Source organism: Salmo salar, chromosome ssa01 (assembly GCF_905237065.1).
Source record: "Salmo salar chromosome ssa01, Ssal_v3.1, whole genome shotgun sequence".
Classification (NCBI taxonomy): Eukaryota; Metazoa; Chordata; class Actinopteri; order Salmoniformes; family Salmonidae; genus Salmo; species Salmo salar.
The window spans coordinates 102,865,087-102,891,225 of NC_059442.1; the positions used below are offsets into that span (position 1 = coordinate 102,865,087).

The 26,139-nt window shown below is 40.6% G+C and overlaps 2 protein-coding genes across 10 annotated transcripts in view; one reads left to right on the forward strand and one right to left on the reverse strand.

Annotated features, from left to right (window-relative positions):
* Nucleotides 1–1,666: 1,666 nt before the first annotated feature.
* On the forward strand, nucleotides 1,667–20,539 carry plcd (1-acyl-sn-glycerol-3-phosphate acyltransferase delta). 3 transcript variants are annotated; one of them, XM_045718020.1, is made up of 9 exons: nucleotides 1,667–1,893; nucleotides 10,797–10,974; nucleotides 11,158–11,327; nucleotides 11,548–11,709; nucleotides 12,026–12,179; nucleotides 12,324–12,426; nucleotides 13,980–14,055; nucleotides 15,633–15,831; nucleotides 19,819–20,539. In XM_045718020.1, the coding sequence occupies exons 2-9, from the start codon at nucleotides 10,797–10,799 to the stop codon at nucleotides 19,893–19,895; spliced, it is 1,119 nt and encodes a 372-aa protein (XP_045573976.1). In that variant the 5' UTR covers nucleotides 1,667–1,893; the 3' UTR covers nucleotides 19,896–20,539.
* Nucleotides 20,540–21,787: 1,248 nt separating this feature from the next.
* Nucleotides 21,788–26,139, reverse strand: part of LOC106611248 (mitogen-activated protein kinase kinase kinase 4) — an 82,149-nt gene continuing 77,797 nt past the window's right edge. For all 7 annotated transcript variants that reach the window (XM_045687015.1, XM_045687012.1, XM_045687016.1 and 4 more), the window contains 2 exons: nucleotides 23,694–23,873; nucleotides 21,788–23,557 (listed from right to left, as the gene is read on the reverse strand). In XM_045687015.1, the coding sequence (XP_045542971.1) occupies nucleotides 23,537–23,557; nucleotides 23,694–23,873 (201 nt within the window). In that variant the 3' untranslated portion in view covers nucleotides 21,788–23,536. The remainder of the gene's footprint in view (nucleotides 23,558–23,693; nucleotides 23,874–26,139) is intronic.

A 26,139-nucleotide genomic window follows, 5' to 3' on the forward strand; every position in this document is an offset into this window, starting at 1 on the left:
CACACACACACACACACACACAGGCATCAAGGTGAAACAGTCACCAGACTCCTTGACCTATTTAAAGAAGCATATTTGGGTCCATATCCATACAGTGTTTTAGAATAGGAATGCTGATCTAGGATCAGGTTATTCATTATGATTCAAAAGGCAAAACTGATCCTAGAATACAGGCCTTAGTCTCCATGGCGACGGAGAAACAATAACTCCTGAAGTTGACAACATGTATTTTCTGGAAAGGGGCCCCGTTCAAATAGCATGTGTATCTTTGCTTCCTTTCTTCATTGAAGTGATCATGATTGGACAGGTGAAGTAAAGGAAGAAGGAGGGATGCACTTTTAAAGAATTAGAAAGGGGCTGAGGATACCTCTAGGAACCTCTGTGAACTGGGGCTGAGGATACCTCTAGGAACCTCTGTGAACTGGGGCTGAGGATACCTCTAGGAACCTCTGTGAACTGGGGCTGAGGATACCTCTAGGAACCTCTGTGAACTGGGGCTGAGGATACCTCTAGGAACCTCTGTGAACTGGGGCTGAGGATACCTCTAGGAACCTCTGTGGACTGGGTCTGAGGATACCTCTAGGAACCTCTGTGAACTGGGGCTGAGGATACCTCTAGGAACCTCTGTGAACTGGGGCTGAGGACACCACTAGGAACCTGTGAACTGGGGCTGAGGACACCTCTAGGAACCTCTGAACTGGGGCTGAGGACACCTCTAGGAACCTCTGTGAACTGGGGCTGAGGATACCTCTAGGAACCTCTGTGAACTGGGGCTGAGGACACCTCTAGGAACCTCTGTGAACTGGGGCTGAGGACACCTCTAGGAACCTCTGTGAACTGGGGCTGAGGACACCTCTAGGAACTTCTGTTTAATAAATCTCTAGTACCCTCTACTGGCTCTCATGAGGATGTTTTTTGATTCCAAGGCCAGGGCATGTAGCCTTCTCTCTTCACGCTCTCTCAGATGCCACTATTAGATGCCTTGTATGAGACCGTGGCTTCTACTTTTGGAACAATGAGAGAGAAATAACCTAGGTTCACTAAATGTAGATATCTTCATTCAAGGAAATAACTATGGAGGGAGAGGCTGTAGGCATACCATCGCTCTGCTGTCAGCCACTGTTCTAGAAGGTTTTCTAAATAAGTCCAACGGTAATATAACATGTGAATGCTACATAGAGAAGCAGTCAACTAACACACTATTACTAAATATCATAGGCAGATCAAATACTGAAGAAGCCTAGCCCTAGTACACACAGCTATGTAGGAAACGCTGCATTAATGCAATACACTTAATCAGACAGTAGAGGAAGCTACAGGCCAAATAATGAAATAGAAAGTTGAGACAGAAAGTTCAGCAGTGGCGCTATATTGTTTGGGTTGTCATTCTCTGGGCAAGTGGCAAAGTTATAAACCCTGCCTATTGTTTTCGCACGAGAAGTTTCTTCTTTCTACACACAGCAGCAGCGAGCAAATGCAAGAGGGATTTCCTCACATCAGCTGTAATAAACACGTAGGGTAGGCGAACCCAATGCAACCCCCCCGAATGCGGAGAATCATATTGAATTTTCTCGATTACTCGCGTCCTCTCCTCCGTCCTCTCCTCGTCTCCTTTTGAAACCGGAGAGGGCGAACTTTGACCAATTGAGAAAACGCCAAATAAAAGTGGCGTGTTGTCAGGTGGGGTTTCTGGCGGCGGGTGTTCCTATAATTAGATTGAAGGAGTTAGTTTGGGGACATAAGGACATCTCTCAAACACTTTTGGTCCGTTCCTCAATGCTCATTCTGATCAAGCCTGCAGACAGACAGTTTGGAGACAACATTTCCGTCAGTGTCTGGACAGCTTTATCGCTGCCAGAAAGGAACCAAAGCCAGGGACAACGGACAAGGTAGGTACTGTAACAAACTTGTATTATTTATTATTATCTAAATGTGTTTTTTTTCCCCCCCACTCTGTCATATTAGGCTACTCCTGTATTGTCATTATAATACAACTAGACTACTTGGAAGAGTCCTTGGTAAGATTATTGATTACAATTAAAGCCATAGTCTGGAAGATTTCAATCATTGAAATATACTTTGAAGTATATAATTTATGAGATTAATGTTATCATCACCAAAATAACCTGTGGAGGAGATAAATAATTTTGCCTATAGTTTGAAATGATTTTCATTTTTTTAAAGTAATTTTGCTCTAATGAAATGTCATTGCCCTGCAGATAGAAACCAAGAGCTATTTGACATGAAGATGTCATGGGATGCATTTGCTTAGAATCATCTGTAGAAAAAAAACATTGTAGCTTCAGGTTACAAACTTTAGGAACACCTTTGTAATGAGCGTCTGGATAAGAGCGTCTGCTAAATATGTAAAATGTAATATTAAGTTGCACCCCCCCCCTCAATTTGTCATGGCATGGGCTCTACAAGGTTTCAAGTGTTCCACAGACATCTTCATGTCAAATAGCTCTTGGTTTCTATCTGCAGGGCAATGACATTTCATTAGAGCAAAATTACTTTAAAAAAATGAAATTCATTTCAAACTATAGGCAAAATTATTTATCTCCTCCACAGGTTATTTTGGTGATGATAACATGTTGATTCCAATGCTTCCCACAGTTGTCAAGTTGGCTGGTTATCCTTTGGGTGGTGGACCATTCTTGACACACACAGGGTGTGTGTGTGTGTGTGTGTGTGTGTGTGGAAAACCCAGCAGCGTTGCAGTTCTTGACACACCTACTACCATACCCCGTTTTAAGGCACTTCAATATTTTGTCATGCCCATTCATCCTCTGAATGGCACAGATGCACAATCCATGTCTCAAGGTTTAAAAATCATTTAACCTGTCTCCTCCCCTTCATCTACACTGATTTGAAGTGATTTTAAAAAGTGACATCAATAAGGGATCATAGCTTTCACCTCGTCAGTCTATGTCATGGAAAGAGCTGGTGTTCTTAATGAGCACGCAAAACTATTTTCCTCTCCCTTCCTGATGCTTCCTAAAAGCATAGGTGAGATTTGCAGTGGTGATTTTAGCATGTAAATCTTGGTGGGCAAAAAAAATACATGTGGGATGCATGCCAGCAAAGCCACAATACATTAATTGCACTATAACGGTGACAAACCGTGCCCACAAACTGTTAGGGCCTACATAAAGCTGTCCCAACAGCAGTCCCAACATCTTACCACTGCTACACCTGGCTATCAGCGGAGCCTTGTCTGGCAGCGAAACAGTTCATTCAGCCTCATTTACTGCCTTTAAAAAAACAGCTGATATGGCTGACTTGCTTAAACAAATGTGGTTTCTACTGACAATTGAGATGTACAAACTATGGCATAAGGGGACGACAAGCGGATAAGAGGCAATCCGTAACTTTGATTAAGACATTAATGAGCGAGCTAGGACGGACGTAGTAATATAATTATTTGTTCAGCACTTTGAAATGTACAGCGACAGAATTCAGAACATGGGCCGTTCTTACAGTGTTCTCCCTGTACACCAAGTCAGAACCGTAGGATGAATAAAGGGGGCATATAAGCAGACAATGAAGGCTCTTACAATATTCGCTAATTACATTTCTCAAAAACCGGTTAAAGGCTACATGTGCACTAGTAAGTCGGAACAGTAGGTGAAATTTAAGAGATGAAAATATGGGCTCCAAAGTGGCGCAGCGGTCTAAGGCACTGCATCTCGGTGCTAGAGGCGTCACTACAGACACTCTGGTTAGAATCCAGGCTGTATCACAACCGGCCGTGATTGGGAGTCCCATAGGGCGGCGCACAATTGGGCCAGGTTTGGCCGGTGTAGGCCATCATTTTAAATAAGAATTTGTTCTTAACTGACTTACCTAGTTAAAGGTTAAATAAAAAAATTGACCAAAATATTAAGGTGAGGCACGTGTAGAAAGCCGTTAGTAGCCCAACATGCACTTAGTGTTACTTTCTTAGCTACAGTGTACACATCTCCCTGGCATATTACATCATTTATGCAGCCCCATACAAAACATTTTTGGACTAACCTTGTTGTGATGTGCTCACGTCAACAGGAAGGTCCTTCGTGGGCAAATTTTGTCATCAAAGTCTGGCATTCTCTGGATTTATGGTGCTTTCAAGACAACTGGGAACTCTGGGGAAAAATAAAGCTTGACTCATGATGACATCAGTGAGTTTCAGGTTGTCGCTCTAGAAAGAGGCCCGAGTTCCGGATTTACAATTCCGAGTTGGATGAAAGTTCAGAACTTATTTTCCCAGTCGTAGCTCGTTTTTCCCTGAGTTCCCAGTTGTCTTGAACTCACTAAAGTCAGATTTTGCAGTTGCGAGTTAAGTTTTGAGCGCGGCACAAATCCTGCTTCATTGACAGAATGGCCAATGTTGAATGTTTTTATAATTTTAAACTAGGAAAAGAGACCCTTAATCTTAGACTTGGGACCACACAGCCACTCCACTGAATATCAGGCTAATGATTGCTTTGCAATGCTTGCAGTTAGCCAATGATACTTCCAAACCACTCATTGTTGAATTTGCGATTTCCAACTTGTTGTGTAATGTTTGTCCAATGGCAGATAAAATGTATCAGGTTTTGATCGATCTATAATTTCTCTTCATTATTTCTCTTCATATGACAAGGATTTGCCAGTAGATTTAAAGAGAAAATATCTCTCTCATCGTCACTCAATGCATAGGTTTACCTCCACTGTATTCACATCCTACCATACCTTTGTTTGTACATTATGGCTTGAATCTATTCTACCGTGCCCAGAAACCTGCTCCTTTTAAACTCTGTTCCGAACGTACTAGACGACCAGTTCTTATAGCGTTTAGCCGTACCTTTATCCTACTCCTCTGGTGATGTAGAGGCTAATCCAGGCCCTGCAGTGCCTAGCGCCACTCCCATTACCCAGGCGCTCTCATTTGTTGACTTCTGTAACCGTAAAAGCCTTGGTTTCATGCATGTTAACATTAGAAGCCTCCTCCCTAAGTTTGTTTTATTCACTTGTTTTATAGCACATTCTGCCAACCCGGATGTCCTAGCAGTGTCTGAAACCTGGCTTAGAAAGACCACCAAAAACCCTGAAATGTCCATCCCTATCTATAACATTTTCTGACAAGATAGAACTGCCAAAGGGGGTGGAGTTAGCCGGCAGAGTTGTGTCTTTCTATCCAGGTCTGTGCCCAAACAATTTGAGCTTCTACTTTTAAAAATCCACCTTTCCAGAAACAAGTTTGTCACCGTTGCCGCATGCTATAGACCACCTTCTGCCCCCAGCTGTGCCCTGGACACCATGTGAATTGATTGCCTCCCATCTATCTTCAGAGCTCGTGCTGTTTGGTGACCTAAACTGGGACATGCTTAACACCCCGGCAATCCTACAATCTAAGCTTGATGCCCTCAATCTCACACAAATGATCAATGAACCTACCAGGTACAACCCCAAATCCATAAACTCGGGCACCCTCATAGATATCATCCTAACCAACCTGCCCTCCAAATACACCTCTGCTGTCTTCAACCTGGATCTCAGCGATCACTGCCTCATTGCCTGCGTCCGTAATTGGTCTGCGGTCAAACGATCACCCTTCATCACTGTCAAACGCTCCCTAAAACACTTGAGTGAGCAGGCCTTTCTAATTGACCTAATCAATCGGATATTGATCTCATTCTGTCAGTAGAAGATGCCTGGTTATTTTTTAAAAGTGCTTTCCTCACAATCTTAAATAAGCATGCCCCATTCAAAAAATGTAGAACCAGGAACAGATATAGTCCTTGGTTCACTCCAGACTTGACTGCCCTTGACCAGTACAAAAACATCCTGTGACGTAATGCATTAGCATCGAATAGCCCCCGCGATATGCAACTTTTCAGGGAAGTTAGGAACCAATATACACATGCAGTTAGGAAAGCAAAGGCTAACTTTTTCAAAGAGAAATTTGCATCCTGTAGCACAAACTCCAAAAAGTTCTGGGACACTGTAAAGTCCATGGAGAATAAGGGCACCTCCTCCCAGCTGCCCACTGCACTGAGGCTAGGAAACACTCGCCACCGATTAAAATCTGTGATAATTAAGCATTCTTCTTCTATGGCATGCCATGCTTTCCACCTGGCTACCCCTACGCCGGTCAACAGCTCTGCACCCCCCACAGCAGCTTGCCCAATCCTCCCCCATTTCTCCTTCACCCAAATCCAGATAGCTGATGTTCTGAAAGAGCTGCAAAATCTGGACGCCTACAAATCAGCCAGGCTAGACAATCTGGACCTATCTTTCTAAAATTGTTGCAACCCCTATTACTAGCCTGTTCAACCTTCCTTTCGTATCGTCTGAGATCCCCAAAGATTGGAAAGCCGTGGTCATCCCCCTCTTCAAAGGGGGAGACACTCTAGACCCAAACTGCTACAGACCTAACAAACAGATCACCAACCATTTCAAATCCCACCGTACCTTCCCCTCTATGCAATCTGGTTTCCGAGCTGGTCATGGGTGCACCTCAGCCACGCTCAAGGTTCTAAACAATATCATAACCACCATCGATAAGAGACAATACTGTACAGCTGTATTCATCGAACTGGCCAAGGCTTTCGACTCTGTCAATCACCACATTCTTATTGGCAGACTAAACAGCCTTGGTTTCTCAAATGACTGCCTCGCCTGGTTCACCAACTACTTCTCAGACAGAGTTCAGTGTGTCAAATCGGAGGGCCTGTTGTCCGGACCTCTGGTAGTCTCTATGGGGGTGCCACAGGGTTCAATTCTCGGGCCGACTCTTTTCTCTGTATACATCAAGGATGTCGCTCTTGCTGCTGGTGATTCTCTGATCCACCTCTACGCAGACGACAACATTCTGTATACTTCTGGCCCTTCTTTAGACACTGTGTTAACTAACCTCCAGACGAGCTTCAATGCCATAACTCTCCTTCCGTGGCCTCCAACTGCTCTTAAATGCAAGTAAAACTAAATGCATGCTCTTCAACCGATCGCTGCCACCTGTCCTGCATCACTACTTTGGACGGTTCTGACTTAGAATATGTGTACAAATACCTAGGTGTCTGGTTAGACTGTAAACTCTCCTTCCAGACTCGCATTAAGCATCTCCAATCCAGAATTAAGTCTAGAATCAGCTTCCTATTTCGCAACAAAGCATCCTTCACTCATGCTGCCAAACATGCCCTTGTAAAACGCACTATCCTACCGATCCTTGACTTCGGCGACGTCATTTACAAAATAGCCTCCAACACACTACTCAGACTGCTTCCAATTTGCTATCACAGTGCCATCCATTTTGTCACTAAAGCCCCATATACTACCCACCACTGCAACCTGAATGCTCTCGTTGGCTGGCCCTCGCTTCATATTCGTCGCCAAACCTACTGGCTCCAGGTCATCTACAAGTCTTTGCTAGGTAAAGCCCCGTCTTATCTCAGCTCACTGGTCACCATAGCAGCACCCACCCGTAGCACACACTCCAGCAGGTATATTTCACTGGTCACCCCCAAAGCCAATTCCTCCTTTGGTCGTCTTTCCTTCCAGTTCTCTGCTGCCAATGACTGGAACGAACTGCAAAAATCACTGAAGCTGGAGACTCATATCTCCCTCACTAGCTTTAAGCACCAGCTGTCAGAGCAGCTCACAGATCACTGCATCTGTACATAGCCCATCCAACTACCTCATCCCCATACTGTTCTTTATTTTGCTCCTTTGCACCCCAGTATCTCTACTTGCACACTCATCTTCTGCACATCTATCACTCCAGTGTTTAATTGCTATATTGTATCTATTTCGCCACTATGGCCTATTTATTGCCTTGCCTCCCTTATCCTACCTCATTTGCACACACTGTATATAGACTTTTTCTATTCTATTATTGACTATGTTTGTTTATTCAATGTGTAACTCTGTTTGTGTCGCTTTGCTTTATCTTGGCCAGGTCGCAGTTGTAAATGAGAAATGGGTCTCAACTAGCTTACCTGGTTAAATGAAGGTGAAATAAATAAAAGATTGTCGACTTGATTCATGATGACTGCTAGCGAAGATTTTGAAAGTATGATTTTGACATCAGTCCAATCAAAGCTACTGTTGACCTAGTGGTTGGTGTTGGACTAGTAACCAAAAGGTTGCAAGATCGAATCCCCTAGCTGAGAAGGTACAAATCTGTCGTTCTGCCCCTGAACAAGGCAGTTAACCCACTGTTCCTAGGCTGTCATTGAAAATAAGAATTTGTTCTTAACTGACTTGCCTTGTTAAATAAAGGTTAAAAAAAATACAATTAAAAAAAAATCTGTGGCCAATGACCTTGAGCTTTCGTTGATAGGGACTTCTAATGTAACTCTATGGCAGCACCCAAGGGGCTTGACTTTTCTAGCTCTAACCTTATACTTGGTGGTGACGTAGTGTCCCCATGAGTGACAGAACACTGAGCCAATCATGGCGCAACGCTCTGTATTTTCTGCTGGCTTGCCCTACCAGCACAGAAAGCACTGAGCTAGGCTGAATCGCCTGCATTTTGAAGCTGCCTTACTCAAGAAAACAAAAGGGACCATGTTTTGTATGAGGCTTTATTAACTCAATATATTTTTTACATTATTTGCAAACTGATATGTAACATGTATTAATGCCAAAATAACATGCAAAACAGGCAAGCCCCCACCAAAAAAAATAAAACATTTTATGTGTATGCTAAAAATGTGGGGCTCTGCCCTGAATGGCGGGTCGCCACTGGAGGTTTGATTTGCTACTGTACACAACCACTCCCCTGAGGTAAATTCCTCCATAGTAGATTGTATTGTGGTGTGGTGCAGTAGGGCCAGTCTACTATTGGTATATACTGTAGTAGTTCCCAGAGTGTAACCTAGCAGGGTGTCATCAAATAAAATGGTATTTTTCACATGCCGAGTACAACTTTACAGTGAAATGCTTACTTACAAGCCCTTAACCAACAATGCAGTTAAGAAAAAATAAGTTAAGTAATATAAGGGCAGCGTAACATTAACGAGGCTAAAGACTAGTTGAGGTAATATGTACACAACTCTGTATAGTCATCAGATAGCAGTCAGACCATGTGTACTTGCAAAAACAGTTGTCTGCCTAGACGTGCCCTGTTGAGCAGCTAGGAGGTGAAACGGAGTGAGTTCTGCGGACTATCAACTATTTCCAATGCTACCATATATTATACAGGGAATTGTTACCTTTCTATAGGAAGATTCCTATTCACAGTTCTTATGCAGTGAACAGGTTTGACACAGTGAGTGCTTGTGATCATTCTACATGAACAAGAAGCTCCTATCAAACATTACTTTTGGAACCAAGACTGTTTCTGTCCTGATTCTAGTAGGAGTATGTCGTCAATCTTTATGGATCGTAGTTAACCTCAATGACTTCTCCTTCGGTCCCAGCTGTATAGAGCGAGAGAAGAAAAAGTGTAATTGAAGAATGGCTGAATTTAGTTTTGAACAGCCAGCTCTTTGGCGGGCAGAGAGCGCTTCACTTTGTCAGCCTCGGTCAGGGGGAGGTCAGTCTCGGTCAGGAGAGAGAGATGAGTCATAAGGGTAGTTCCCACTGTTCTGGAGCAAGGGTGGGGTGAACTTTGCCCGACTTTAAATTAGCTTTCGCAATTCACGTCTATAATATATAGCAGTTCAACTATTTGGAAATGTTCCTTTTAGGACCTGTCCAAGACAGAATGTTGAATAAAATAATATTTGAACTTACTCCACCACAGTGATCATCAACTAGATTCAGCCGTGGGTTGATTCTTTTTTTATTTTTTTTAATTTTTTTCTTGAGCGGGGGCCGGCGCGTAATTTAAAAATAATTTGTAGACTGCAAATTGACTGCGAGAAACCCAAACGGATATGTTTGATTAAATATAATTTCAAAGCTTGCTTCATTTGCATATGATCACGTCAAATCTCTCTATGCGTGGGAATACTTGGGAACAGATTTCTTAACTTAATCACTTGGAGCTGATTTTTCTGGGGGGGGGGGGGGGTTTGTCCTATGTCCAACAATGAAAATCCCACACACACAATTATTACCTGCTCAACTTGTTTTCTGTGTGGTTGGTCCTCATACCCTTTGGGAATTTGAGACAAAATATCCACAGGAAAGTATTATTAATCAGACTTTTCAAAACACTGGTAGTGTGTTCATATCTGTCTCCAGAAGCATGCGCACATGATGTAAATGCATGCAGGCAGAGCATATTAGGCCAGCTCCTGCATGTTTACATTGTTCTGTGCATGCTTCTGGTGATCCTGGTTGTTTAATGAGAAAGACCTGTACTGATAACTACAAGTTCTCTCATTGATGCGTATCCATCTTTCACACTTGGCTATTGTATGTTGTTCAGGATATTGGATGTTTGTACGAGATTGGATCTGTCTGTGGCGGCGGTTAAGAGTGTTGGGCCAATAACCAAAAGGTCACTGGTTTAAATCCCAGAGCCAACTAGGTGAAAAATCAGTCTGTGCTTAATCCTAATTGGTCCTGTAAATCGCTCTGGATAAGAGCATCTGCTAAATGACCAAAATGTCTGGCGCTGTCTCAAAGATCTGTCCTCTGATCTGAAAGAACTGGCCAGCTGAATGATGAGCTTATTTTCACCTGTCAAGTCATTTTCCAATCAGCACAGAAGAAGGGAAGGTGTGGTCAGATTTTTAAGCACTAGTCATTTCTGTTGTTTTCATACCAACAGGGTCTAGCTTCCAATGGAAAGATGGGGCTGGTGCAGTGGTTCCTATGTCACCTGCTGTGCATCAACTATATATTTTATGCCTAATAAACTCCTCTCATTTCCTCCCCTGTAGATGGGTCTGGTACAGTGGTTGAAGGGTCAGTTCTTGTGTCACCTGATCATCTGCTATGGGTTCTTGGTCAGCGGTCTCCTGGTCAACCTATTACAGATCTGCACTCTGCCCCTCTGGCCAATCAACAAGCAGCTGGCCCGGCGGATCAACTGTAAACTGGGATACTCCCTCACCAGCCGTGAGTAGGATATCGCTCTCTTTCACTATTGTTTCACTTAACTGATGCTGCAGGGGCTATACTCTCTCTAACGTCGTGCAATAACTGAAATATTAAGTTACTGTAGCTGCTGATAGTGGTCTATTATTTACGCTCTGCTAGGTTATGCTGTGGTATGTTAATGTTATGTTGTGTGTTCCCCAGAGTCTGTGGCTCTCCTAGAGTGGTGGTCTGGCACTGAAGTAACTTTCTACACAGACCCAGCGAACTACCAAATCTACGGCAAAGAGAACGCCATCGTCGTCCTTAACCACAACTTTGAAATAGACTTTCTGTGTGGCTGGACCTTCTGTGACAGATTCGGAGTCCTTGGGGTAAGAGAACAGGGATTTTTCTCAATTTATCTGTCTTAGATTCCTCGCATCCTCTCTCGTTATCTCCTTCTCAAAACGCAGTGGAGAAGAAAGTCCAATGGGAGGGACCTTGGAACTTGTCCTCCAATACTGTCGAGAAGAAGGTGGGAAGCAAGGAATTGCATAAAGACTACGATTTTCAGAAGTTGTTAATGTGTTTGAATAATCTTTCCCTTTCCAGGCCTCCAAATGTTTAGCCAAGAAAGAGCTGTCATACCTGCCTGTGATTGGCTGGATGTGGTACTTCCTGGAGATGGTGTTTATTAAGAGGAAGTGGGAGGAGGATAAGAGGAGCTTTGTCCAGAGCCTTCAGAACCTACGGGATTACCCTGAGAACTTCTGGGTGAGCCTTGAACACAAGCAATCAATAATGACAATTAATAGTCAAACGTTGACTGGGCATGTATAGTTCATGAGAGGATGTAACAGGTCTTTTCAAACTCTGTATTCCAAACTTTCTTTGCCACTATGTAAACATGCGTATGCAGTATGATTGTTCATTTAGAAGATTGTATTGATCGACACAATCAATATTATGTCACAAGTCTAGGAAGGATAACGTGAGAATATAATGATACTCACCTTGTAAACCTGAGTATGCAGGATGGTTGATCAGTCAAAACACAGCAGTGACACTACAGTGAATCTCTGTGTGCCAGTTCCTGCTCCACTGTGAGGGAACACGCTTCACAGAGGAGAAGCATCAGATCAGTATGGAGGTGGCAGAGAAGAAAGGCCTGCCTAAACTCAAACACCACCTCTTGCCCAGGACCAAGGGCTTCTGGGTAGCCGTCCAGAACCTCAGAGGGACAGGTATGGAACCCTGGGGAGCTCCAGAATGACAAAATGCTACACATGTCATGACTCATGATTGTGTATCTCTGCATTATTTTGGATAAAGACTGATGCCAATAAACTTTTGACAACTTCATGTTTTTGTCTCTGTAACCCCTTCAGTTGCTGCGGTGTACTGTTGTACACTAAATTTCAGAAACAACGAAACACCAACCTTGCTGGGAGTTATCAATGGGAAAAAATATCATCCAGATTTATACATAAGGTATATAATAATTAATTTCAGTCTGCATTTTCTATCGCAAGCTGGGCTGAGAGTGGAACCTGGGATGGCCATTGGTTAGAGGCTAAACTCACTGATCTCAAGGCCCTTATATTGGCCTATTGGACTTGTACTGAACAAAAATATAAACGTAACATTCAACAATTTCAAAGATTTTACTGACTTACAGCTTATATGAGGAAATCAGTCAATTGAAATAAATTCATTAGGCCCTAATCTATGGATTTCACATGACTGGGAACATGGATATGAAGCTGTTGGTCACAGATACCTTAAAGGTAGGGGCATGGTTCAGAAACCCAGTCAGTATTTGGTGCCCACAATTTGCCTCATGTAGCCAGACACATCTCCTTCGCATAGAGTTGATCTGGCTGTTGATTGTGGAATGTTGTCCCATTCTTCTTCAATGGCTGTGTGAAGTTGCTGGATATTGGCGGGAACTGGAAAACGATATTATACATGCAGATCCAGAGCATCCCAAACATGCTCAATAGGTGACATGTCTGGTGAGTATGCAGGCCATGGAAGAATTGGGACATCTTCAGCTTCCAGGAATTGTGTACAGATACTTGCGACATGGACCCGTGCGTTGGGGCGGCAGGTAGCCTAGTGGTTAGTGTTGGTCCAGTAACCGAAAAGTTGCTAGATTGAATCCCTGAGCTGACAAGGTAAAAAATCTGTTGTTCTGCCCCTGAACAAGGCAGTTAACCCACTGTTCCTAGGCTGTCATTGTAAATAAGAATTTGGTCTTAACCGATTGCCTAGTTAAATAAAGGTAATTTAAAAATAAGTATCCTACTGAAACATGAGGGGATGGCGGCAGATGAATGGCACGACAATGGGCCTCAGGATCTCATCACGGTATCTCTGTGCATTCAAATTGCCATCGATATATTTTTTTTTATAAGTGTTCGTTGTCCGTAGCTTATGCCTGACCATGCCGTTCATAACGTTGACATCAGCAAACCACTTGCCCACACGACGCCATACATGTGGTCTGGGGTTGAGGCCAGTTGAACGTACTGCCAAATTCTCTAAAACGACATTGCAGTCGGGTTATGGTACAGAAATAAACATTAAATTCTCTGGCAACAGCTTTGGTGGACATTCCGGCAGTAATCATGCCAATTGCACTCTCCTTCAACTTGAGATCTGTTGAATTGTGTGTGCACATTTTAGTGGACTTTTATTGTCCCCAACACAAGGTGCACCTATGTAATAATGATGCTGTTAATCAGCTTCTTGATATGCCACACCTGTCAAGTGGATGGATTATCTTTGAAAAGGAGAAATGCTCACTAACAGGGATGTAACCAAATGTGTTCAACATTTTAGAGAAATAAGCTTTTTGTGTTAATTAGAACATTTCTGGGATCTTTTTATTTCAGCTCATGAAACATGGGGACAACACTTGTTGCGTTTATATTTTGTTCAGTGTATTTTAATGGACCATAAAGTTCTATGGAATTGAATTGGACAGCTGAAAGCCTCCCTGTCTCTTCTGCTCCCTGTCTCTTATGCCTCCCTGTTTCTAGGAGAATCCCTCTGGAGTCCGTACCAGAAGATGAGGCTGAATGTTCTGCCTGGCTTCACAAACTCTACCAGGAGAAGGTAGTGTTATAATTGAGGAGAGGGATCACACTATTGACCAGATTTACTAACTAAGCATTTGCACAAGGTGTAGAGTTTGCATCTATTTGTTCACTATTAAAGGAATAAAAACAAGGACAAAGCTAAAACTCTCCATTTAAATTAGTTTAATGTCAATACCTACTCTTCACATTTTAACTTTGTTCTGTCCCCAATGATTAATTCACAAACATTGCACCAAACTCTTTCTGATAAAATGGCCCCTTGGCCCCTGTTAGTTTGACTCATTTTATTATTATAGTGTCATGCATCTGGCTTAGATTAGATAAACTTTATTTTTTGAACAGCCAGCTCTTTGGAGTGCAGTAAGCACCAAGGGCAAAGCTAAAAGCTCAAACTCGCTTAATTTACACTTTATATTATGTAAATTGCCAGGTCATTCCACAAAAAGTGCCTCTTGCGTCCCTTTGATATTTTAAATGGAAATTGTGCACCAATATTGGATTATAAAAGCATGTTTTATTAAATTAAGTGCCCTTTAATATAGACTGCATGGTGAAATTCAGTAAATATGATTTTTAATATTAAAGGCTTGCTAAAGTGCCAAAATTCAGCATTTACATCTGTCCTTCATTTTAAGGTCAACCCTGTTAAGTGAACTGAACTCTTGCTTTAATATGATGAAACTATTCCTTAAAAAAAATAAAGAAATCCAAGTTAATGTTTTCCATTGAACATCGAATAGTGAAATCATAGCGTTAAAGCTGATTCTACTCTTTTTGGCCATTTTGTGGTGGGAAACTGAGCAGGTTGAGCATAACACATCAACCCTGTTACCCATAGACAGGCTAGAAATGTTTTAACAATTAAAACAATTTTGTGAAGCTTGCATTCAATTGCCACTCTGTTGCACAAAAGTTTCCATTCCCCCGTCACATGGGGATTTATGGACGATTTTTTTTTAAGAAGAAATCGTCAACCCTGTTACTTTATTTGGCACTTTGGCACACTATATAAAACATTTTATTTAACCTCTTGAGATGAACTTGTTTTTTTTTTTATGAAGTTGAACATGTGCTCTTGGAGACAATGTTAAAATGGTCAATTTTCAAGAAAATATTATTTAACCAAGTTACTACCCAAACACTTTCATCAATGTATTTTTATTCTATTTAACTAGGCAAGTCAGTTAAGAACACATTATTATTTACAATGACGGCCTGGCAAAAGGCCTCCTGCGGGGACGGGGGCCTGGGATTAAAAATAGAGGACAAAACACGCATCACAACACTACATAAAGAGACCTAAAACCACAACATAGCAAGGCAGCAACACCACATGGTAGCAACACAACATGGTAGCAGCACTTGCACAATCTGTAAAATGTACCCTTGGCCCATTAGATTAGTACTAAATTGCACTGCATTAGAGATCCACAAAAATACATGATATTGACATACTATATCAGATATACAAAATGACAGCTTTAAGGACTTTGAACCCCTCCCTTCCCACTTTCTTGTGGTTATGGCTGTAAAGCCAATGGACTATGCTCCTGTTTGTTAGGTTACTGATGTGCTCATGTATTGTGCTTCTAGGACCAGTTCCAGGAGGATTACAGCCAGACAGGGTGTTTCCCTGGCCCTGTAGTTGCCCTTCCACGTGGGCCCTGGGCCCTGATCAACTGGATAGGCTGGACCTGCCTTCTCCTATACCCCCTGTACCTCCTCCTGGTCCAGCTGGTCAACTCTGGGTCTATTCTCACCCTACTGGCAACAGTGGCCTTCTGCTCTGCAGGTTGGTCTTATTGGTATATATTTCAGAGGTCATCAACTAGTGGCCCCCGAGCCAAATCCGGCCCTTGAGACAATTTTAATGGAGCCGGCCAAGATTATTCAAGCTCACTATAGAGGGCTTGCAGTTGCGTCACAAATCACCTAGAAAACCCACCAAGCGCCATGTTGGAAGTCCTTCAGTTGTCTACATGGCTAGCTGCGTTTTGCTACCACCAAAAACTTTGGGAAGATTGCCCTTTATCTAGTTTTTCTAAGGACCCAGAAAGTCAATATATTTTGAAAATGATCAAAAACTATTATTAGCTAGCTAGTTTGCAGGCTAACATTAAATACTGTGTAGCTAGCTGCGTGAATTAAATTTCACCAGTTTGCTAGCTAACAGCCAGAGGGTGAAAGGATTAGCTAGCTGTTCCAGCTGTCAGAGAAGGCTACTCTGGATAGGGCAAGTACCTTTTGTGGGAGGACCTCATGAAACTATTCTCTAGTTCGAGTCCCGAGCGAGAAACTAAGGACAGAGATATTTCAACATAATATTCAGTGCTGTTGTACAATGAAGCCCGTTTCTTTGATGTTTTCTGTCCTCAGCTACAGAGCGCTATGGATCCGTCTGCAGATGAATGTCCCAAGAGAGTAAGGGTACATCCTTGTATGCCATGGATTATGTGTACCTACAGTATGTTAGCAAAAATAGGTTAAAAGTGACGATGTATAAACATTTTACAACTGGAGCAGGCCAACCCTGCTGGGTGTGCAGGCTTCTGTTCCAGTACTAACACACCTGATTCAATGTATCAAACCTAAGTAGTTAATCAAGTGTGCTCCCCACTGTAGATCAGGGAGCAATGGAGGGGCGAACGGCTCATAATAATGGCTGGAACTGAGCGAATGGAATGGCATCAAACACATGGAAACCATGTGTTTGGTGTACTTGATACCATTAAACTGCAGCCATTACCATGAGCCTGTTCTCCCCAATTAAAGTGCCACCAACCTCCATTGCAGTGGTGTTTTTTACCTGGCATTGTTTGTCATAACAGTTTACTTACTAAAATGTCAAACCTTTACAGGTAAGTTATCTTCAAAGAATGAACACTTTCATATAATTTCAAACTGTATAAGGTAAGTGTTAAACTTGTTTTAATTAGCTTAACTATTGTTGATTAATCACAATTCTGTTGAATTCTCAAATGAACATTACCTTTTTGTTCAGTCATAAGCTCTCCAATTAGTTATATTTGATTGTCACAATTTCAGGATATCAGCCATGTGACCCATTTTGCAGTTGATAATGACATGCAACACCAATGCAGCCATAGACCTACAGCAGTGGTTCCCAACTCCAGTCCTCCAGTTCCCCACAACAGCACACATTGTTGTAGCCCAGGATAAATAAACCTGATTCAACTCAGAGGGCCTGATGATTAGTTGACAAGTTGAATCAGGTGTTTGTCTGGGGCTACAATAAAAATGTACTGTTGGGGTTACTCAAGGACTGGAGTTTGGAACCACTGGCCTACAGTATGATGGCATTAGTCTTACAGGCATTTGCTATGCACCCCTTGACATTGCATCACATATTGTTCAGCTATATGTTCTCAATTTTAAAAACCATACCAGTAGACAATGGTATGAGGCTAATCATTATACTGGATTTTGTACATGCGTTGGTTCAAATCCAACCCTTGTAGTGAAATGCGATCATTAGCTTAAAAACACACAACTACCAAGTCCAATGCCAGATACTTTTCTCCCAGAACATCTGAGTGCCACTGATAATGAAGATGGTTAGCCTAAGACTACCACAACAATTACATTGTCTATGTGAAATGTGTTTAAATTGTAAAGAAATAAAAGTTGGGCTATAAGAAATACTTCTATTCAATGGGGCTAGTCTCAGCAGAGATGAGACAATATGTTTCATTTCACCCAGACAATATCCTATTAAACTGTATGTTTACAATATCAACAAGTCTTTTACATGTTGCATCTTTTACATGTTGCAGTTGATATATTCATATGGTTTAAGGGGGCACTTTTGATGTGAAGGCGCTCTACTCAAATGGCACAACAGACTCATTCAGATTGACCAAAGCACAGCATATGACAACCCTCAATTATATGAGATGGTTGTCTCCTTTTCATATCTGGAAAATGTAGTAGAAACTGATGCATTTCTCATCTTCAGTGGGAGTCCCATCCACATGGGTGTTTTGAGGTCAGCTGGTGAACCTACAGTACATAAACATATGAAAAGGACACCTGATGTTAGACTATCACTTCTTCAGGTCACCTATACCATCAGGGCTCTTGATTGTTATGACAATCTATTGTTGGGCTGGAACAGTCAGTCACACAGCAGGTTGTCTTATCACATTGAGGCCTTTGCCCTGTAATGCCCATCCCTCTTATGAATAATCACAAGCAGAATGTATTTTTTTTTTTTTTAACAATGACCTCGACTATATGGAGGTCATATTGTACAATTTGCGTCTACTCTTTTCATGGTCATGGATAGAAGGGATCCAGCTATTGTCAAATTACCGTCATGACATTTCGTAGCAGATTAGAATTTAGGCAGAAGGTTATGGTTAGCTATAAATGCAACAAAATAACTTTTGACAAAAGCTGGTTACATGGTTGCATTGAAGACAAGGTCGTTTTTATTCATCTGTCAGTGTTAGTAGAGTAGGCCTAGGCTACCATCGTATTAAAAAATTCTGCTAATTTATCCACCCTTACAAAAAAAAAATACAGCAGTTTCGCAACTGCAGTCGGCTGTGGTATTTTGGACGCAGTATTTACAGCATACTGCACTTTTTTTTTTTTCGTATGGGCAATCGTGTAGTCGAATTGCATATCAAAGGCAAGGTAAGGTGTTACCACCGCAATCCATTTGCACATACTGCATACAGATTTTTCTATTGTGTTATTGACTGTACGATTGTTTATCCCATGTGTCGCACTGCTTTGTTTTATCTTGGCCAGGTCGCTGTTGTCAACGATAACTTGTTCTCAACTGGCCAACCTCGTTAAATAAAATCCCGTACAAAGGAAACGTCTCTGATATGGCCTATAAACCTATGCCACTGTGCGTTTTATTAGCCTAAATGTTCTATCCAATCTACATCACATTAGGAATATTAGGCTTACATTAGTCTGCAAATGCGATGAGGCATGCAATCCTTTGTTATAAAGGTGCATTTTTATGGTGATAAATGGCTTCCAAAATGTTAAACTCAGGTGACACATGCTAACCGCTAGCTTGCACTCTAATTGTTTAATTTAGTGTTAACAGCTAAACTAAACTCGAAAATCAGACTTGATTTACCAGTGATGAAATGATCGTACAGTAGCAGACCTGTTACTGACAGCTGTCTGGATTGAGGTCTTGATGGTTTCCTCACTTTTCTGACAGTTCTTGAGACGCCTCTCAACCATGTCACTAACGGTGTTTCATGATTGCGGCGAATCTGTAAACATTTTTTTCCCCCGTTGTCTTTGCTGCCTTGTTACTCTACAGAAAATGACTGTGGTGATGAATTAACTAGTTTTATGCACTTATGCCGTTTGGGGTAGCCACTCGGCTATTGTCAGAATAATGAATGCGGTGGTCTTCCAACATGGCCGCCAGGAGGCGTCGTACATCAACTGCAAGCCCAATGTTATCTTTTTCGTGACTAAACTCACCTTCAACCAGGGCCGCTTTGTGTCTAACTCTTGCTAAAAGGTATTTTTGTTAGTATCTTATCCATTGTTTACCAAATATTTTTAACTGATCAATAGCAAGAACAGATTGTTCCTTCCTCTTGGAAAGTACTGAATAATATGCATGTAATGCCATTGGTTGGTATCGCTTACACGATAGTGTTAGCACAAATACCGTTGAAAAAGTTGGTCAAACATTTCCACTGGATACTGTAACCAGACTTCATAATAAGAGCCTCAGCATACAGCATGTTCATCCCTTTCCTTTCTATTCCATTCTCAGTGTCAGTTGGTGTGCGCTGGATGATTGGACAGACTGAGATTAAGAGAAGCTCCAGCTATGGGGTCCCACTTAACTGAGATGGCCTTACAACTGCAAGATCCTTCCAAGCTCCCAGGGACCACTCACATTACCAATCTGATCCCTACAGCACAGTTCACCTCCAGCAGATAACTCATTCCAAAGAAAGAATGTTGCTGGTCAGAGATAGCATTGCATTCAACTCAAGTATGAGAAGAAGGGTGGAAGGTGCTTCAGCAGTCTTACTCTTGCCAATACATGAATATACTGCACCTACAAGCATACTGTGCATTCAAAGTATTTAGACCCCTTGACTTCTTCCAGATTGTTACGTTACAGCCTTAATCTAAAATTGATTAAATCGTTTTGCCCCTCTATCTACACACAACACCCCATAATGACAAAGCAAAAACAGGTTAAGAATTGTTTGGGGAAAAGTCATTAAATCTTCAGACCCTTTACTCTGTAATTTGTTAAAACCTTGAGGCGATTTGCCTCGAGTCTTGGGTATGACGCTACAAGCTTGGCACACCTGTATTTGGAGAGTTTCTCCCATTTCTTATCTGCAGATCCTCTCAAGCTCTGTCAGGTTGGATGGGGAGCGTCGCTGCGCAGCTGTTTTCAGGTCTCTCCAGAGATGTTCGATCGGGTTCAAGTCTGGGCCCCTCAGACTTGTCTCGCAGCCACTCCTGCGTTGTCTTGGTTGTGTGCTTAGGGTCATTGTCCTGTTGGAAGGTGAACCTTCGCCCCAGTCTGAGGTTCTGAGAACTCTGCTTCGTTCATCTTTCCCTCGATCCTGACTAGTCTTCCAGTCCCTGCCGCTGGAAAAACATCCCAACAGCAAGATGCTGCCACCACCATGCTTCACCGTAGGGATGGTGCCAGGTTACCTCCAGATGTGACGCTTGGCATTCAGGCCAGAGTTATCTTGCTTCTCATGGTCAGAGTCTTTAGGTGCCTTTTGGCAAACTCCAAGCGGGTTGTCATGTGCCTTTTACTGAGGAGCGGCTTCCGTCTGGCCATTCTACCATAAAGGCCTGATTGGTAGAGTGCTGCAGAGATAGTTAACCCGCCAGAAGGACAACTTTCCCAATCTCCACAGAGGAACTCTGGAGCTCTGTCAGAGTGACCATCGGGTTCTTGGTCACCTCCCTGACCAATGCCCTTCTCCCCCGATTGGTCAGTTTGGCTGGGTGGCCAGCTCTAGGAAGAGTCTTGGTGGTTCCAAACTTCTTCCATTTAAGAATGGAGGCCAATGTGTTCTTGGGGACCTTCAATGCTGCAGTAATGTTTTGGTACCCTTCCCCAGATCTGTGCCTCAACACAATCCTGTCTCGGAGCTCTACAGACAATTCCTTCGACCTCATGACTCGGTTTTTGCACTGTCAACTGTGGGACTTTATATAGACAGGGGTGTGCCTTTCCAAATCATGTCCAACCAATTTAATTTACCACAGGTGGACTTCAATCAAGTTGTGGAAACAGGATGCACCTGAACTCAATTGAGTCTCATGGCAAGAGGTCTGAATCCTTATGTAAATAAGATATGTTTTCGGGATTGTGAGATTATTTATTTTTTTCCCCATCCAGTTTACAATAAGGTTAACGTAACAATGTGGAAAAAGTCAAGGGGTCTGAATACTTTCCGAATGCACTGTAGGTTCAGGGCATGCATCCCTGTCATACACCAACATGTATGACAAGTGTGTTGTGACGTTAAATGCACTAAAATTGATGAGAATGGACTCAATTCAAAATGTATAACTTTTTTGCACATGAGATTCTGTAATAAACTAAAGTACCAGATAAGCCCACTTCACAGGTTGATGCTGGCTTTAGTTTCTGCAGTGTGTACGTACAAACGCAGGCAATCCCTTCTATTTTAAGATCCTGTGTAAACATTACCATGTTATGTTTGATGAATCTAGCACATGAAACTAATCTCACAGCATTTCTTAAAAAAAGATTTAATATTGTTTGTACATAGCAAACACTAAGAGGACCAGAAAGTGTGTGTGCATTCAGCAGCAGGGAGTGAGATCGGACCTTTGTCTCTCTCCTCGGTTGGATATGCTTCAGTTCCGTGGCTCTCCAATCGGAACACACCTGTCTGACTGTCAACCAAATCAGTGCTGCCCATATCCTCTACATCCCAAATGGCGCACTATATTAGGGAATAGGGTACCAGTTGGGACATAAGCTTTATCTCCAACTGTAAAAATGGGATCCTAGCCTCAGCAAGGCGAAATCAACTATTTTAAAACAAATCCAACTAATAAACTTTCCTTCCTAGACTCTTCCCCACAGCCTTTGTTAATTTAATGTATGGGTGGAAATAGTGTCCTCTGTAATCATAACCATTTTTTTCTCATGGACTCAAAGTTTGGATTTGAAATCAAACAATGACTGAGGTTATTTTCATCCATATCGGGTGAACCATTTAGAAATACAGCACCTTTTGTACATAGTCCCCGCCCCCCATTTTAGGGAACCAAAAGTATTGGGACAAATTCACTTGTTTATTAAAGTAGTCAGTATTTGGTCCCATATTTATAGCACACAAGGACTACAACAAGCCGGTGTCATTTTGGAGTCACTTATTGTAAAAAATACACTTTGAACGCTATAATGATGAGTGAGGTCACAGCACAAGCTAACGTCTCAGCATCACAACGAGAGGTTAGCATGTCTTGGGGGGGTATGATATTTGTGCAGTGAACTTTCACTCATTATTCAAGATTATCCAATAAGTTTGGTCACACGCTTGATGTAGAGCTATGAATATGGGACCAAAAACTTCATTTATTTTGCTGTGAATTTGTCCCAATACTTTGGTCCCCTAAAATGGGTGGGACTAATGTCCAGAAAGTGCTGTAATTTGTAAACGGTTCACCTGATATGGATGATAACACCTTCAGTCATTGTTTGATTTAAAATAAAAACTTTTGAAGTATAAAGGCAAAAAAATGTTTTGTCCCAATAATTACAGATGGCACTGTAGGTACAGCATTCCCGGCTTCTGTGCAATGACACTCACCTCAAAACGACTGAAGGCAAGACCGCTGCCTCGACCAAACCTGGGGCACATTCGGATATGTTATGTAAAACAAACATTTCTAGCTGCAATGTAACATTTGCCTACTGAACAAGGCCCAAATGTCTGCTGTGAACTTACATCTCAACTGTCCCTAGTACACTCACTGAAAGGAGGAAAACAAATTTATTTAAAGTGCCATAGCTTTTGTTTTTAAATTTCTTCCTCATTTGCCTTGTTCCATCTCATCTTCACCAGTGAGAGAACAACCTGATGTGGCTATACTTATTACCTAAGCTTTACAATATTGTTTATACAAGGAAGGATCCAATGAACCAATCCTATTATTACAGTATGTACAGGACATATGACTTCTACTACAGGGTCATTAGGGCACACTAGCAAAACGTTTTTCAACAGATACAGGTAGTGTCTCTCCCTGTTGCAGTCAGTTTTCTTCCGCCTGGTTTGTAAGGAACACGATCCAAGTGATCCAGTTTAGTCGTCCATCGGAAATGATGTCTTAATAAAGTTCCTCAGTTTAGCTCTATATGCCTGCAGTCATAATTTCCTGTGTTCACAAGACCCTCGTCTTTCTGTCTCTGGCCAACATGAACAGTAGTGCTAATAGTTTGTAAACGTGGGAGCAGCGGTGTCAGTTCCCCCTCACTCTTCATCCGTGCAAACCTGGGATTGAAAGACAGGAGAGGATCTCTCGATTAGACTTGTGATCTTCACATTGAATCTAGTTAGAACACAATATGACTGCCAGCATAAAGTCTACCCTTGCAGTGAACATCTCGCAAAATAGAAAGTGTTAGACCTTGACGAAGGGGTGGTCTAGCAGGGTACTGGCGGTCCAGCGTCGTTTGGGCTCGCTCTCTAGACAGTGACCCAGGAAATCCTTCCCCTCGGTGGACAGCTTCTCTGGGATGGGGGGCTTGTGGCCCATACCCACCTTGTACATGATCTGGAAGTTGTGCTCATACTCGTGCCATGGCCTCTGCATGGTGGGAGAGGGGAGGAGGACAGAACGATCAGTCTGGAGACCTTTCTCAACCTCAGACGTGAACAGGGTTTAGATTACAACACTTCCTCAATCAGTATAGCCTACAAACAAAACAGACATTTAGAGGGTTGGAGAGGGAAACAGAGAGAGAGAGGATTGGTGAGGGAGTAGACTCAAATCAGGCTCAAATTTTAAACAACCTTGAATACATTGTACAAACTAATTATACTCTGAAGCATTCACAGTAGTAATAGTGAATAATAACGTTACTGTAGTAGTAGTAAATAATAAGTAGTAGAATAGTAGTAGTGAATTGGTGGTGAAAGTGAATAACTAGTAGAAAATGTCAGTAGTAGTAGTAATAATAATAATAATAAAGTAGTAGTAGTAGTAATAATAATAATAAAGTGGTAGTAGTAATAATAAAGTGGTAGTAATAATAATAATAATAATAATAATAAAGTGGTAGTAGTAATAAAGTGGTAGTAGTAATAATAATAAAGTGGTAGTAGTAGTAATAATAAAAGTGGTAGTAGTAGTAATAATAATAAAGTGGTAGTAATAATAATAAAGTGGTAATAGTAGTAATAATAAAAGTGGTAGTAGTAGTAATAATAATAGTAATAATAATAATAATAATAAAGTAGTAATAATAATAATAATATAGTAGTAATAATAAATAATAAAGTAGAAATAATAATAATAAAGTAGAAATAGTAATAATAATGTAGTAATAGTAATAATAATAATAATAAAGTAGTAGTAGTAATAATTATTAAGTAGTAATAAGTAATAATTAAGTAATAATAATAATAAAGTAGTAGTATAATAATAATAAAGTAGTAGTAATAATAATAATAATAATAATAATAAAGTAGTAATAATAATAAAGTAGTAGTAATAATAATAATAAAGTAGTAGTAATAAAAATAAAGTAGTAGTAATAATAATAAAGTAGTAATAATAATAAAGTAGTACTAGTAGTAGTAATAATAATAAAGTAGTAGTAGTAGTAGTAATAATAATAATAATAATAATAATAATAATAATAAAATAGTAGTAGTAGTAGTAGTAGTAATAATAAAGTAGTAGTAGTAATAATAATAGTAATAATAATAAGTAATAATAAAGCAGTAGTAGTAGTAGTAATAATAATAATGTAGTAGTAGTAATAATAATAATGTAGTAGTAGTAGTAATAATAATAATAATGTAGTAGTAGTAGTAATAATAATAATGTAGTAGTAGTAATAATAATAATGTAGTAGTAGTAGTAGTAGTAGTAGTAGTAGTAGTAATAATAATAATGTAGTAGTAGTAGTAGTAGTAATAATAATAATGTAGTAGTAGTAGTAGTAGTAGTAATAATAATAATGTAGTAGTAGTAGTAGTAGTAGTAGTAATAATAATAATAATGTAGTAGTAGTAGTAATAATAATGTAGTAGTAGTAGTAGTAATAATAATGTAGTAGTAGTAGTAGTAATAATAATAATGTAGTAGTAGTAGTAGTAATAATAATAATGTAGTAGTAGTAGTAGTAATAATAATAATAATAATGTAGTAGTAGTAGTAGTAGTAATAATAATGTAGTAGTAGTAGTAGTAGTAATAATAATAATAATGTAGTAGTAGTAGTAGTAGTAATAATAATGTAGTAGTAGTAGTAGTAATAATAATGTAGTAGTAGTAGTAGTAATAATAATGTAGTAGTAGTAGTAGTAATAATAATGTAGTAGTAGTAGTAGTAATAATAATGTAGTAGTAGTAGTAATAATAATAATAATGTAGTAGTAGTAGTAGTAGTAATAATAATAATGTAGTAGTAGTAGTAATAATAATGTAGTAGTAGTAGTAGTAATAATAATGTAGTAGTAGTAGTAGTAATAATAATGTAGTAGTAGTAGTAGTAATAATAATGTAGTAGTAGTAGTAGTAATAATAATGTAGTAGTAGTAGTAGTAGTAATAATGTAGTAGTAGTAGTAGTAGTAATAATAATGTAGTAGTAGTAGTAGTAATAATAATGTAGTAGTAGTAGTAGTAATAATAATGTAGTAGTAGTAGTAGTAATAATAATGTAGTAGTAGTAGTAATAATAATGTAGTAGTAGTAGTAATAATAATGTAGTAGTAGTAGTAATAATAATGTAGTAGTAGTAGTAATAATAATGTAGTAGTAGTAGTAGTAGTAATAATAATGTAGTAGTAGTAGTAGTAATAATAATGTAGTAGTAGTAATAATAATGTAGTAGTAGTAATAATA